Source organism: Mugil cephalus, chromosome 3, assembly GCF_022458985.1.
Source record: "Mugil cephalus isolate CIBA_MC_2020 chromosome 3, CIBA_Mcephalus_1.1, whole genome shotgun sequence".
Lineage (NCBI taxonomy): Eukaryota > Metazoa > Chordata > Actinopteri > Mugiliformes > Mugilidae > Mugil > Mugil cephalus.
The window spans coordinates 11892835-11906807 of NC_061772.1; the positions used below are offsets into that span (position 1 = coordinate 11892835).

The window sequence follows — 13973 nt, forward strand, 5'->3', positions numbered from 1 at the left end:
AACAGACTTAATGAAGAACGTTGTGCTGCTGGTGGCTAAGCTAGTTAGCAGCTGACCACTGGCTGCTGGTCGGTTCTTCAGTTGGACTGGGTTTCTAAAGGAGTTTTGACTCAGATCATGGCACAAGGGATAGTAACATCTCGTCCTGTGTATTAATGTACTGCTCGGTTAAATATCACAAAGTGATATTTTGGAATAACTAAACCATGGTTTTATCTGTAAAATCGGTGGGAAGTTAAAATGTGACCTTTTTATGGTCACAAACAGATATTTGCATATACGACTAGTTTATGCTGGAATAGCAGAGCTTTAGGGTAGTGAAATTTGTGTGGCTGAATATCAGTTCCACTAAGGGATGACGCAGCGTCTCTTACCGTGTTACAACTGAGAACCTTCAGAGCCTCCATGCGCGTAACCCCCTTTAGATTTCATCTGGGCTTGAACAAGGTCCACCTAGAAAAGGGTGTAAATATTAAACAGACTGGAAACATGTTTGCTGTGCCCTACTATTTGAGTATTCTGAAAGGAGAACAAAAACCTACTGTTGCCAATCCCATGCCCATGTCCCCTGAGCCTACATGTGTGGTGTGAACAAAGTTTGTTGGCTCCCCAATCATGGAGCGATCGATTCGTCGCCGCCGTTTCTGAAAATGAGTATCATGAAGGTGTTTTAGAGGTTAGGATCACTAACCGAGAATAACTTTAGAAAACATAAGCAATCAGTAAGGATGAAGGAGAAAATTAGCTCAAGATAATCAAGCTCAGACTGAGACAGAGGTTGACATTGATAACTCATTTGATCTTAAGTAGACAGGCTGGCTGTCTACAATTAGGAGTAACTGATCGTTCGCCATCCAAATAATAAATCTCATTAAATATATTTGTAATGCCAAAAAGTGGACTGTTGTTTGCTGGAAGTCCTGATACTTAAAACCATAAGACTAAAACTATCATTCCAAATAGTGAAATATAGATGACGGAAGTTTGGGTTGGGATCGTACATTAACCCCAGACGACACTGCAACGTTTATTATCAAAAACCCCTTAAAACCGCTTCAGTCTATTTCATACTCACAGGCTGTGGCTGCTCTGCAATGCAGCAGCTGAAACAAACCCAGAACTCAGTCATCCCGAGGCTGAAGAAGAAGCCACAGCAGTTTCCTCTGCGTCTGTCTTCCTGTTCAGTGTTACCAGAGTCGCAAACACACGCCGGAAACTGATGACAGATACAAGCCTCTGGTTTTTCTGGGGTAAACCGTTGGCACACGAACTGTTCTCCCAAGACAGGGCAGCACACACCTGTTGACAAAGAAATAAAAAAGTTCAATCACATGTTGACATCTTTTGTCTTATTACTGTAATTACAGGCGTGGATTAGCAACTTATACTCCTGTGGCCAATAGTTAACTACCACGTACATATGTCTACCGACGAGGACTCGAAATGAAAATAACATCACACGCCATGACCATATTTTTACACTACCTCGGTCAGTACAGTCATAAGACTGATGACGTTATTAAACCCTATTTTAGATCTTAAAACTGTTAAATAGATTTATCTCCTCATAAAATGCTAATCAGTTCAAAAACTGAAACCAAGAAAGAAAATATGTTAGACAAACAGTAATATATCTCTCTAAAAAAGAATATATCTTAATTCTGCCATATGGTAAGCATGAAGTTAGGACAGAGAAATCAGGTCAGCATGTAACATGTCTTTAAATATAGAATCTTGAGCAGTCACCCACCCAATTGATCAGTAATACTTCTATTTTCTGTCCTGGTAAATAACAGTGTACCACTGCAACAGTAGGTTCTTGTGGTCAATATAGTCATATAGTCAATGATCAGCCACTGAATTCGTTTTCAGCAGACTATTATTAGCACGGCAGTCTTAATAATGCCTCCATTATAACTGGCATCCCCTTGGAGCTGAAACCATCCAGAGGCTTATTTCACTAATAGCACATAGAAACTGAAGCCTGTCTGACAAAATGTATGAGCTTCTCGCATGACTACAAAGAGAAACGGAGCTAGCTGGAGCACCTGGTCTCAAGAGGATGGCCTGAGATAACACTTCACATTACAGATGTACACGGAATGAGTGCTACTTGGTACGCATAATTACTTTGTAAGTTTGGGTACTTTACGCAGAAAAAACTGCTGTATTTAGACTATGATTGTGGGAAAGGTTGTTTAAGTCACTTGTAAAGCCACACGAAATGCTTGCACTTAATTTCAAAGCGTTAAAGACAATACAGCTATGAGTCATTTCTAAATAGGACAACATAATAAAACATCGGTGTGATTGCGAAATGGCAGTGAATATAATGGCTTCGGTGTGTATAACTTGGCAGCATAGGACGTTTCTCAGCCGTCACTGGCACTCAAACAGGAGGTAACAAGGGGATCAAATGATGTGCCAAATGCAAAGAGCTCGCTGACAAAGTGCATTTCCAAAATCGCCGCACTGACTCTGCAGCTGACCATACACACACTCACACTGAATTCACTGGACACTTGTAATGCAGGTGAATCACACTGTCAGGTGGCACGGAACGGGAGAGAAGGTGCGCAATGTTGATCGCAATGACACGTGAAGTCCTTTGAGGATTAGCAACTTTGCCTCTGATCTTGGATTACACGAAAGAACGTAATTGGTATTTACAAACAAATGGACCTTATGTAACTTCGTAGGGCTGCGGCAAAAGAAAAAAACTGTACACAGTTCACACGACGAGTCTGAGGTTAATTCACAAATGGGAGTAAGCAATTCAATATAAGTAGCAGAGTGTGTTCCGCTGTTTCGGGATTGATTTAAAGTTAATTGGTAGATATGGGTCGTTGCCTCCAGCGAACTAGAGTTAGCATTTCAGCTGCTAACATAGCTAGCTGGCAAGCTAACGTCCCCGAGCTCGCTAACAGTTGACAGCTAGCTAACCGAGCTAACGGATCCCGTTTTCGAAAAAGTGTCACTATAGTGTTCAACAAACTCGATATATGAACCAGATAAAGGCCCGCGCAGTTGTTGTGGGTTTTACTGTAACGTATTTTCGGTGTTTTATTAGAATTTTAGGCAAAAACTTACCAAATGGTGGCCGGTTTGCGGGAGAAAACGTACGATCAACTGAAAACTAGAGAATGCAAAAAACACCAGGAAGTGCGATCGTTGATTACGTCAAAGTACTTCCGTTTTAAAGTATGACCGCTTCCGTGTTGACCCACGTTTTCACGTTCTAGCAGGAGGCAGGAGACACGTTACTTGCTGATAAACTATACGTATTTAAACTCTAAACATGAGGCCGTTAACTGAAGAAGAGACGAAAATAATGTTCGAGAAGCTGTCGAAATAGTAAGTGAGCGCCGAGGGCACATTGTTAGCCGCAAGGCTGAAATGATAATGATTAGCATCCCTGTTAGCTCGTGCTATGCCTGACCCATGCCTTCTCTTCCACAACAGCATTGGAGAAAACATCAAACTTCTAGTGGACCGACCTGACGGCACCTACTGTTTCAGGTTACACAATGACCGTGTGTACTACTTGAGGTAATAATGGATAAACAAACACACATGACATGTATGGCATTATCAGCCCGTCTACAGATACACTCATTGCGTTTTTCTTTTCACAGTGAGAAAATTCTTAAATTGGCCACAAACTTTTCCCGGGACAAGCTCATCTCAGTAGGAACGTGTTTTGGGAAGTTTACAAAGACTGACAAGTTCCGCCTGCACATTACAGCTTTGGATTTCCTTGCACCATATGCAAAGGTGACTACAAGTGCATCTCATTTTATTTAATGTGCGTGATTTGTATCCCTTACACTCTCCAAATTTCCTAACGCTGATGCTGAGCGATAGAGGAAATGAGCCAGGTATTGGAGAAATTCGATGTCTGCTACACTAATGGACTTTCTGATCAAAGTGTCTGAACATTTTCTAGTAACCTAAGTGTACTCTTCGGAGATTCACAGGTGAAAGTGCTTGATTGGCTCTTTTATCTTTACTAGGATCTGCTGTTTGCGCCACACAATGATGGCATGCATGCCCCTGGCATGCACAAGCAATGCACTTCACTTTCATAATAGTTTCAAATGGCAGCAGTTTTACAAAAGTGTTTTTCTCTTGGAACATGTCTAAATGTCTTTGTTGCATAATGTCAATAGCCCGAGTTGGCACACCTCTAAGGGGCCACTTCAACAAGGCAAACAAGCTTGTGAGACTAAAGCAGCATTTGAAACACAAGGCTCACATGCATCAACTCATGCAATCATGTAAATGTCAATATGAAAGCTTTAGTTCTTTGATAAATTACAGTACAAGAGAGCATATCTTCACTGAACAAACATTGATGCTGTATGCGTGTTGCTTATCATTTGTACTAGGGATCTTGGAATTGTAAAATGATATTATGTCTGAGAAATGGTCATTTGCTATTGACAAGTTTCATTTAGGTGTTACTATACATGTGCCCATCTCCTAGTGCCCTCTGTTACAAAGATTATTGTGCATACAGCTGCCATTCTTTCTTTTTCCTACCAATACTGTAAGTTATACTGATTCACGTAAGCATGTATGAATAACTTAGAACTGAACTGTCTTTAGTTTAAAGTGTGGCTGAAACCTGGAGCAGAGCAGTCTTTCCTGTACGGGAACCATGTTCTAAAGTCCGGCCTTGGAAGAATCACAGAGAACACTGTGCAGTATCAAGGAGTTGTGGTCTACTCCATGGCTGACGTGCCTTTGGTAAGACTCTTTAATTACAATGCTTAATGTTCTCCTATTGGTGAAACACATGCTTGGAATAGGAACATATTCTGTAGAGGGATCACGTGTGTTATGTGTGCCATTTATTCACAATCATGTGACATTGCTGAATTAAGTAATGATAGTCGACACTTTAACTGTTTCTTTCTGATCTGTCAGGGTTTTGGAGTAGCGGCCAAGTCTACTCAGGAGTGTCGGCGAGTTGATCCAATGTCCATTGTGGTGTTCCACCAGGCTGATGTGGGAGAGTTCATTAGGAACGAAGACACGTTAACATAAAGATGCAAAAACAACTGGACTGTTGAATCTTTTTTAACAACGGATTATTTACCCAGTAGTATTCACTGAAATTTACACCCAGAATGGCTTGTTTGAACTGCTAAACATTTAGCAGTGAAATGTTTGGATTCAGGTGCCTGGTTCAAGCACACTTTAAAAGCAGCTTCTGCTACTGGACCATATGTCCCTGCAGTCCAGGGGACAAAAGACTTCTCCGGCATGTCAGAGCGGTCTTACCCTCTCCCTCTCTTTGTATCGAATGTTGTCAAAATGAAGTGGAGGTCTGTGTGTGTGTCTTTTGTAAATGGCATTCTTCAAATAAATCTGTAATATCTTTGTACGTTTTCAGTCTTGGTGAGCTTTTTATGTAGGTCTGCAGCAATGATTCATTACCACGAACAGTTGTTTTAACAAAATGACCAAGCTTTGAACAGTGAACATTCAAGATTTATTGAATCTGAACACGATTACCATAATTAACCAACATCTGAAAATACAAGTCCTCAGAGGAAACAAAATAAAATGTGAAGTTTTAAAGGGAAAAAATTGATTATGTATTATGCTATGGCATTAAAACTGCCAGAACTTATCTTAAACCATGTTTAACTTCTTAAGTGTTCTCCATCTGTCCTTTAGGTTCACATTTGTTCGATCCTTGAAGGAGTAATGCGATTTAATTTTACTCCAGTTTCCCTCTCCAAATTTTTTGACCCCTTCTTTTAACTTCAGAGTTTCACTCTCGGTCCACTTCTGCAACACAACACAAGATCCCGTGACTCACGAGTCCAAAACTGACAATGCATTATTTTCAACAGTGCTGTTGCAAGACACTGTTTTACTCTTTACGAAAAAATAAATGAATATGACCTGGCACAATGAAACAGGTCTTTAAATTCATGACTTATTTGAGTGTAGAAAATGCCAAGCTGTGATACACTTACCCTCTTCTTGTGGCTTGAGTCAGAAAGAGTGCTCGCATTTAATCCTTTTGAGAAAAAAATTAACATTAGAAATTACAAACATGAACTGCATGGACATGATTATTGGATAACTATAATTCAGCTGATGAAATATTACCACTACTCCTCTTGGAGGGGAAATAGGACTCTTCGTCACTCCATGTGTCCTTACTCTCTTTTGCATTATTGTACATTTTTTTCCTGTGAAGAGCAAGAGTAAACTTTATATTTCTTGGTAAAAGAAATGTTCAGTGCAAAACAAAAACTGATATTTGCTAAATAACCTGCTAACAGCTGTTATGTCCACTATGTGACTATGTAAAGTGCACTAATCAAAACATTACATAAAAAAAGCAAACATGTGTCAGTCTTTCCAGGGCAGCAGTTGAGTTAATCCATTTTTTTCTAAAGCATGTGGGCGTAATATTGACGCACCATTTTGTCTGTGAAGGATGAATGCTTTGAGCAGAGTGCTTGCCGGGAGTGACAGTCAACACATCAGCTAAGCCGGGCGAGGTGTCATCTGTGTTATCTGGATCCCTGTTGAAATAAATGAAGTTCGTCAAAAGTTCAGCACAGAATATTTAACTTAAAACACTGACATTAAATGAATTCTATAGACTATAGATATTTAGACTTGCTCGCTCTGAGAATCGCTGGCTGGTGGTTGATGAGATTTCTGCACCGGACTTTCGCAGGAGGCCAATCGCTCCAGTGAGTCTCCCTCAACGTCTGATGACGACTGTCTTGACTTGGAGTTTCTGCATAAACTAGAATAGAATAGAAAAATACTTCATTCATTCCCTTGGGGAAATTTCAATTGTCCAGTAGCTTGTACACAAACACACAGACATTAACATAACACACCAACAAAATAACAAAATCAACAGTGCAAAGGGAGAAGGAAGACTGGAAATATGTACAAGACTGTATTAACATGTAAAACTATGTACAGCTGACCAATTTACAGTTTCACAAGGGAGTATTTTAGCATTTAAACAGTGGCGTTGTATAGCCTGATGGCTGTGGGGAAAAAGGATCTTCTGCACCTCTGCAGCATAGTGAGAGAAGCCTCCTCCCACTTTTGCTCCCGCATGATGAGTCAAGTCAGTTATTACCTTGACATGTAGAAATCTGTTACAGTTGTAATTATGCTCTGCTCATTATCTTGATTATCACTGTTTTCACCTGACAGTGTAACTACCGTCCTAGAAGGCCTAGTGCAAACACTAGTTTACATTAATGACACACCAAGTAAGAACAGCTAGTTCCTCTCTCGCTCTACAAGTCACTTTGCATCATGAAGTAGAAGAGGGGAAGACAAAGGGATGAATGATCCCACAGGGCTGTTGCCCAGTGTAACGATAAAGACTTGCCCTTTTATAATTCGTAGTTCAGTAGCTTTAGAAAGCCATTAGTTAGTTCAGCAGAATGTTAATTTATTCCAATTGTTTTTTTGTAGCCTACACATGCTTTACAAGCAGTCAGTCCTGTGTAAATTTATTCTGTAAACTGAGTCTATTGGAAGCACATTAACAATACGACCATGTACTGTACACATACATAAATACATATAATAATAAGTCTGTTGTGTCTGTATTGGTCATAACAATCATATCAGAATATTAATATACAGTCATCAGCTCTTACAATCCAGACTAGAGTATCAGGTGTGTGTGAGGTGATGTTGTACATTTACCTGCTGAGTGAACTGTTGGAAAGATTAAGGAGTTCCCCACTACAATCTTGACTGTTGGCAACCGAGTCAGGGGAATCGTCATTGTTTCTTTCAACCAATCTGTCTGGAAATCTGAATGAAACACGAGCAGTTTTAATGGCATGCGCCCACTGAGCAATACAGAATCACGTGCAACATACGCATAATGAAATTCCCAATGTACTGTCCACAAGATGCAAATATTCAGCAATAACCTCCTAAGAAGTGGCTGCTTGCAATAGTAAGAACATTTGTTTTTAAAGAAGGTATTTACCTGCTGCCAGTTCTGGTCACTCGTCTGCGCTTTCGTGTGGGTACCGAAACTTTTTTGACTGTCAGTGGGCACTGCTGGTCGTTTTTATCGGATACAGCACAAGTCTGTGGTGACTTTTCCATTTCCACTTCAGTCTGTGCTTCGTGAGAAGATGTTGTGCACTGAGAGGCTGCCTGACTGTCTGGTTCGACCACTAGCTGAGCCAAAGTGGGAAGCTGCCGGTTCCTCGTCACTGCGGCCATCTTTGAGAGTGAGCCCACCTGCGTCTGAGTAACAGCATCTGTTTGAGGTCGTTCTGCTGGAGAAGCTTCCATGGGGCTGCCCGAGTTTCTCTGAAATGGCCCTTCCTCCTCTGACTTCTGATGGGTACAGCTATAAGTATCAAGTGAAAGTTGCAGACAAAAATTGTCTCTTTCCTGCTCCTCAGTCTCCTGCTCATCTGTCTCCACTTCGTCCTTCAATTGAGCAAATGTCATTTCAACTGAACCTGCAGCCAAGGCATTGTAGGCTGCTTCGAGTCTGGTCCTCTGGATAACTGACTGCCTGCTGGAAGATAAGACAAAAGACAGAGGGTGAACAGTGTACTTGGTGCTAAAAACACTGTTGAATGAAGTTCTAGTAAAGCATGACACTATAAAAATAACACCACCAATGATCAACCCTGTCTCTTCGGAGGTCCTGTGATAATACTAATCCAGTACAGATAGGCGTCTCTGTGATTTGAAGGTGCTACAATTAATGACTGATTGATGATGGTTCAATATACACTCATTTGCCAAACGAGGTAGGATAGTGAAAACAAATGCATCTCCAAATCTTGACTTCATGAATGTGAATGAGAGATGCCAATTTCAATGTTTTTATTATTTTGTAAACCCCATTTTAGCCAGTGGCTAGGCTAAATAACAACTAAATGTAATCCAGTTTAACATCACCATCACTGCTCTCCATTATGGACAATCCATCCCATCCACTACACCAAGCATTAGAGAGTCAGAGGAGCTCATTCTCCAGCAGACTGATTCAGCTCCACTTCCATAGCGAACGCTACAGAACTTCCTTTATTCCTTATTCTATCCAGCTGTACAACAGCTCATCTTTTTGTGACAATTGAGCTACTATAATCAATTGCTTTCTCTTGTGGATCATTAAAGTCTAAGTCTGCCCAAGTCTAGTTGAATCACCACCTTTATTCAGAGTTTTCATCACAAACTGAACCTAATAACAGTCATGGAGGAGTTTGTGTTGGACCATTACATACGTTTGTGCATCTTTTGACAGGTGAGTGTTTGTTTAATGTACACTCACTGCTTCTTCTCTTCGTTCCCATAAACAAAAGAGAGACACTTCGACGATGTTGTTGATGTTGAGTCAACAAAGTCCTTCGTTATCTGACTCACAGCAGACAAAGGCAGTTCTGAAGAATGCAAACTAAGCAACAACCATGTCTTGAAATCAACACTAATGTGGAAAGTACTGAAGTGGGATTGCTAGGTGGTGGTTGCTATAGACTCCCATTAAAATCAAGCTATGAATATTCTTATGAAATCAATACATTTTTAATACACAAGTCATTATGGTGTCAAATAATGTCAAATTACATGCTGACGTCACTTTAAAAAGACTTTCCTCATTCCTCAAAGATATGAGGTACAGTGTTAAGGTACAGTAAAGCTAACACGGCCAAAATACTGTACTTGTTAGCTACAAGTGATCGTCAGGTTTAATGTGTTGCTTCTCTCTGGAAAGAGAGGAAAGTTGTTCCTATTAACCAGGACTTTTTGAACAAGTTTGAATGTGTACTTATGTATCTGGCCCACACTTTAGCTTTAACAGTAATGATCAGCGTTTGTGAAAACAGATGAGAGAGACAGAGACAGAGAGAGAGAGAGAACTTACTGCTGTACAATCTTGACAGAGTTCACCGTTGGACTTGTGAGTGGGCTGGGTCCGTCTTGCTCTGAGCTGGATTCTACTTCTTCAACAGTTCCAGCTGCTTTGCCGTCTTCCTCCAGAACGGTTTCATCAATAAGCTGTTTCGCCGCCTGGTACACATACACAAAGCCAAAGACACATGACGAGACAATCAGTGAACACGGGTTATCTGTAGATAACCAAATGTCAAGGTTATCACAAACAAGACCTTCTACGTGAACTCTTCTGAGATTGTTCTCATCATGTTTACCGGGCCGATAACAATGAGAACCCAAATCAAAATACTTTTATTAAATGATTCATTCAATATTGCAGATTAATAAGAAGAAAGATAAAACTGTTTATTATCTGCTTAATACAGACCTACCTTATGGAGAAAGGGACAGGTGTGTGGGCAGAGCTTCTGGCAAAAGGTAAACATCTCGTCTCTGAAGTCTTGGAAGTTCATCTGCTCGAGGTCTTCATTCATTTTTCTCTTCTTATTGATGAGCCCCATCAACATAGCTTTCTACAGAAAACACAAATGCTCTGTAATGTGAGACATCACAACAGGTCCAAATGTTTAAAAGAAGAACTGGTACTACAACTGTGAAAGTACTACTTCTACTGTATGTGCTGTTCCAGAGGGAACAACTAAACAGAAGTGACTTATAGTATTACTTTCAATGGAGCTGTGTAATATGATGCTCTGGGACTGCACTTAGCATTTATGTAAATGGACTTAAGCGTGAGGAACATATGCGTCACTGGCAGTCTGGTTATAAGAATCATTATACTAAATGGACGAGGATGTGGTTGATCTGTCAAACGCAGTAAAGAGACTGAAGGGGATCTAAAAAGGTCCAGCACGCTAAACCAGTTCCTTTCATGTTTCCGTCCCTCTTCATGTTCACCCTAGTTAGTAGTGACTAGAGATTCCTCCACATTACTGACCATTATCATTCACAGCTGACCAGGAGATATCCATGCAGAGGTATATGTCCTTGCACTAGCTCCAGATTATTTATAGCAGTGTGCTGCTCAGCTGTACTTAACTACATCCTGAGTGGTGAAAGAATTTGAGCAGCATGTGCCATAGTTTCTATAACATACACAACTAATGACTATGCATTATTATAACCGAGATACTTGAGTATCATGATTATGTAAAGGCAGTTACAAATATAAAGTCAAATAAAATAGCGTCTAAAAAACTAACAAACAAAAAACACAGCAGAAAATGTATAAACACAAACAGTAAATGGTGACAAAGTGATGAGTTGTTGGAATAAGAATTCTGCCTGGATTATTGCACTTGACACCAGATTTTGCAGTGTTCAGAAGTTTAACAGTTTGAGGGTATGAAGCTATGAAGACAAGGTTACATAGTGAACATGCCACTTTAGTTAGTGAACTCACCTTGCCAACCATTGATTTGGGAAAGTGTTTGCTGAGCATCTCTTCTGCTTTGTCAAATTCACTGTTCTGAATGAAAACCCCAACAATCTAAAGACAGAAATACACAATTCAATAAATCAAATCTCATTACACACTTGAAAACATCTGGCTCAGGCACTGTGAACATGGATGGTAGTATAATGTCAGTATAATATCCATGTTTTATATTTCTTTGTGTATTGCCTCTGTTTGTCTGTGCCTGTGAACCCAGGTGACGAAAAAAAAGCCTCATTCCAAGTAAATATCTGATCACTATGTACTGAAGTTGTGTGAAAACGACAATACTGGTATAAGATTTCATTCAATACTTCAACAAGTCAGTTTACTATATGAAGGATTTGGAAATGAAGAGTGCTAACTCCAAATCCATGTCTATAAAACTAAAGAAAGCAGTGTCCATCCATGTCTCATCTCAAATACTTGCGCTGAAGTAAGTATTGAAACGTAGGTTAAATTTAATGATGCATTTTTAAGAATGAGGCATCACATGCACACAAACTCATGCAGGATGAGTGTTAGTATCATAACTTAACAGATAGGTTTCCATTTAATTATAAAGGGAATTTGTATGACTTGGTGTAAGAGTACGTAACATGTATAACTTTATAAAAAAAACAACTTACCATCTCTTTAACTGAAGTGCATATGTTCTCAAAATCCTTCTGTGGGATGTGGCATTCCTGTCTCATTTCTTCCAGGCACGTTAAGGCTGACTCCAGAGGAGTCTTTGACGGATCAGGATCAAATGGGACGTCTGTATGTTGAGACACACAATATTCATTTTAGTGTTAAGTCCAATGGGAGAAATTAACAGCGTGGCCGCTTTGAGTCACAGACAGTGGCATCACCAGCCCACATCAACTTCACTTCATCCCCGTTGTCCAGTTCAAAATAAAAACATGAATGTCTCAATAAATAAATAAATAAATAGAATCCTTTATGGCATTTAGGACACCAAAACTAATTTTGAAAATAAATGTATGAAATGTGACTTAAATTACATTACATAAGAATTGACAAGGAGGGGATGAAAATTAAGATAACAAATAACAAATAGACAATTTAAAAGGATTTAATACATGACACAATTGCAATAGGACAGTTAATAAACAGGAAAATAAATACAAGATAATTACAGCAGCTAGTTTCAACAGAAATATCCCTTTATGTTATTTTAATAACATATTATTACCTACCAACCTACTTTAATATTATTTCTAGTACTACTAGTGTCATTAAGCCGTGTTTTACAAACAGCCATCTGATTTGTTTTTCAGCGCACATACAGAACAGACTGGGAAACTGCAAACAGAGGGAACTGGAGGAAATGAATAAATACAATATATTGAATAACTACACCTTTGGTATTGATCTTACCCAGTCTTTCTCCTTTATGTATCAAGGTGAGAAACTGTAGCAACAGAATCTTTTTTCTCATGCCATCAGTAAGCACCACGGGACGAACCAAAACACCTGCAATAAAACAATGACAAGTTGATTGTTCTTCCTTGGAAGTGGCTGCGACAAATTTGGAGCACATAAAAAAATAAAAACACGCGACAGCAGGAGTTTTAAGACAGTTAACTTTAGCTAAATTAGATTACCTTAACCAAACGGATAAAACACCAAAGATAGTAGGGCATAACAAGCTAGCCTCAACTGACCTAGCTTTGCGGGCTAGAAGCGAGAAACTGGGAGGATACTTACAGTCGAGTACATCTCTAACACCAAGGAAGTCGGCGTATTGCCTCTTCTCAAACAACTCCAGGGCCAGAGACAAATAGTAGTCCACTAACCAGCGGTTGACGACAGATTCCACATTTCTGTGTTGACTTAACAATGGCCCCTTTGCCGCCATGTTGTTCACAACATGTCAATACGGAAGCTTCGGCGGCGGCAAAAGTTTAATGGCTCATCATAACACCACAGCGCGTCGCTATTCCCTGAGTTTAGCTTTTCAGGCAGAAAATATTCCCAGTTGATTAGCGCTACAAGTGTAATCGATTAAAAATCGAATCACAATATACACCCGTGGCGTTAAAATAAGCCAGATCTGAGATTAAGCATAGATATGATCGGATAGTTCAAATGAAGAGGACAAAGCTTGGCTGGGTGCGAAAAAGCGGTACCTTAAAGTCAAAATTCAGGGAACAAGTGCTCCATCCTACGAGTACTTAAACAGCTCTCACACCAGCAGCAGATTGTCTGTACTGCCCCACACTGGACTGGAGTCATATAGCGCTGCTCTTCACATCAACAACGACAAACAAAACAGCAAACAAAACAGCTGCAACCTCCTCCTAATTTATTGACTAAAATTACAGAGACACTTCCGGTGAGATGAGAAATTGGAAATCAAATGCCATAATTAGGATAATAATGTTATGGACATTTTATTTTCTTTCATACCATACATAGAATTGAATTTTATTGAATTACAGTTTTCGCTTCTTACGGGTCCCTCTGAATCTGACTCCATTGCTCCCCCACCTCTGTCTTCACTTTCCAACCTCGTGCATCAGGGGAGGAGGGGAGCACCTAAGAGTGTCTATATGAATAAAATTGAACTGAACTTCTGCTTTGCTTCAAGCATGTGACAGCC

General features: G+C 39.9%; 2 protein-coding genes across 3 annotated transcripts; one reads left to right on the top strand and one right to left on the bottom strand.

Moving 5' to 3' along the window:
• Positions 1 to 3182: 3182 nt before the first annotated feature.
• nip7 (NIP7 nucleolar pre-rRNA processing protein) lies at positions 3183 to 5389 on the top strand. The gene is made up of 5 exons (XM_047580889.1): positions 3183 to 3354; positions 3463 to 3549; positions 3636 to 3774; positions 4609 to 4749; positions 4930 to 5389. The coding sequence occupies exons 1-5, from the start codon at positions 3299 to 3301 to the stop codon at positions 5047 to 5049; spliced, it is 543 nt and encodes a 180-aa protein (XP_047436845.1). The 5' UTR covers positions 3183 to 3298; the 3' UTR covers positions 5050 to 5389.
• An 85-nt stretch (positions 5390 to 5474) lies between these two features.
• terfa (telomeric repeat binding factor a) lies at positions 5475 to 13510 on the bottom strand. 2 transcript variants are annotated; one of them, XM_047580886.1, is made up of 13 exons: positions 13079 to 13510; positions 12749 to 12844; positions 11995 to 12125; positions 11333 to 11419; positions 10302 to 10442; positions 9899 to 10044; positions 8000 to 8542; positions 7708 to 7818; positions 6650 to 6778; positions 6444 to 6548; positions 6127 to 6209; positions 5991 to 6034; positions 5475 to 5799 (listed from the first exon to the last, which is right to left on the bottom strand). In XM_047580886.1, the coding sequence occupies exons 1-13, from the start codon at positions 13227 to 13229 to the stop codon at positions 5641 to 5643; spliced, it is 1926 nt and encodes a 641-aa protein (XP_047436842.1). In that variant the 5' UTR covers positions 13230 to 13510; the 3' UTR covers positions 5475 to 5640. The 2 variants fall into 2 exon arrangements, with proteins under 2 accessions (XP_047436842.1, XP_047436841.1); XM_047580885.1 differs by having other exon boundaries at positions 8000 to 8545; positions 13079 to 13505.
• Between the last annotated feature and the right edge of the window lie 463 nt (positions 13511 to 13973).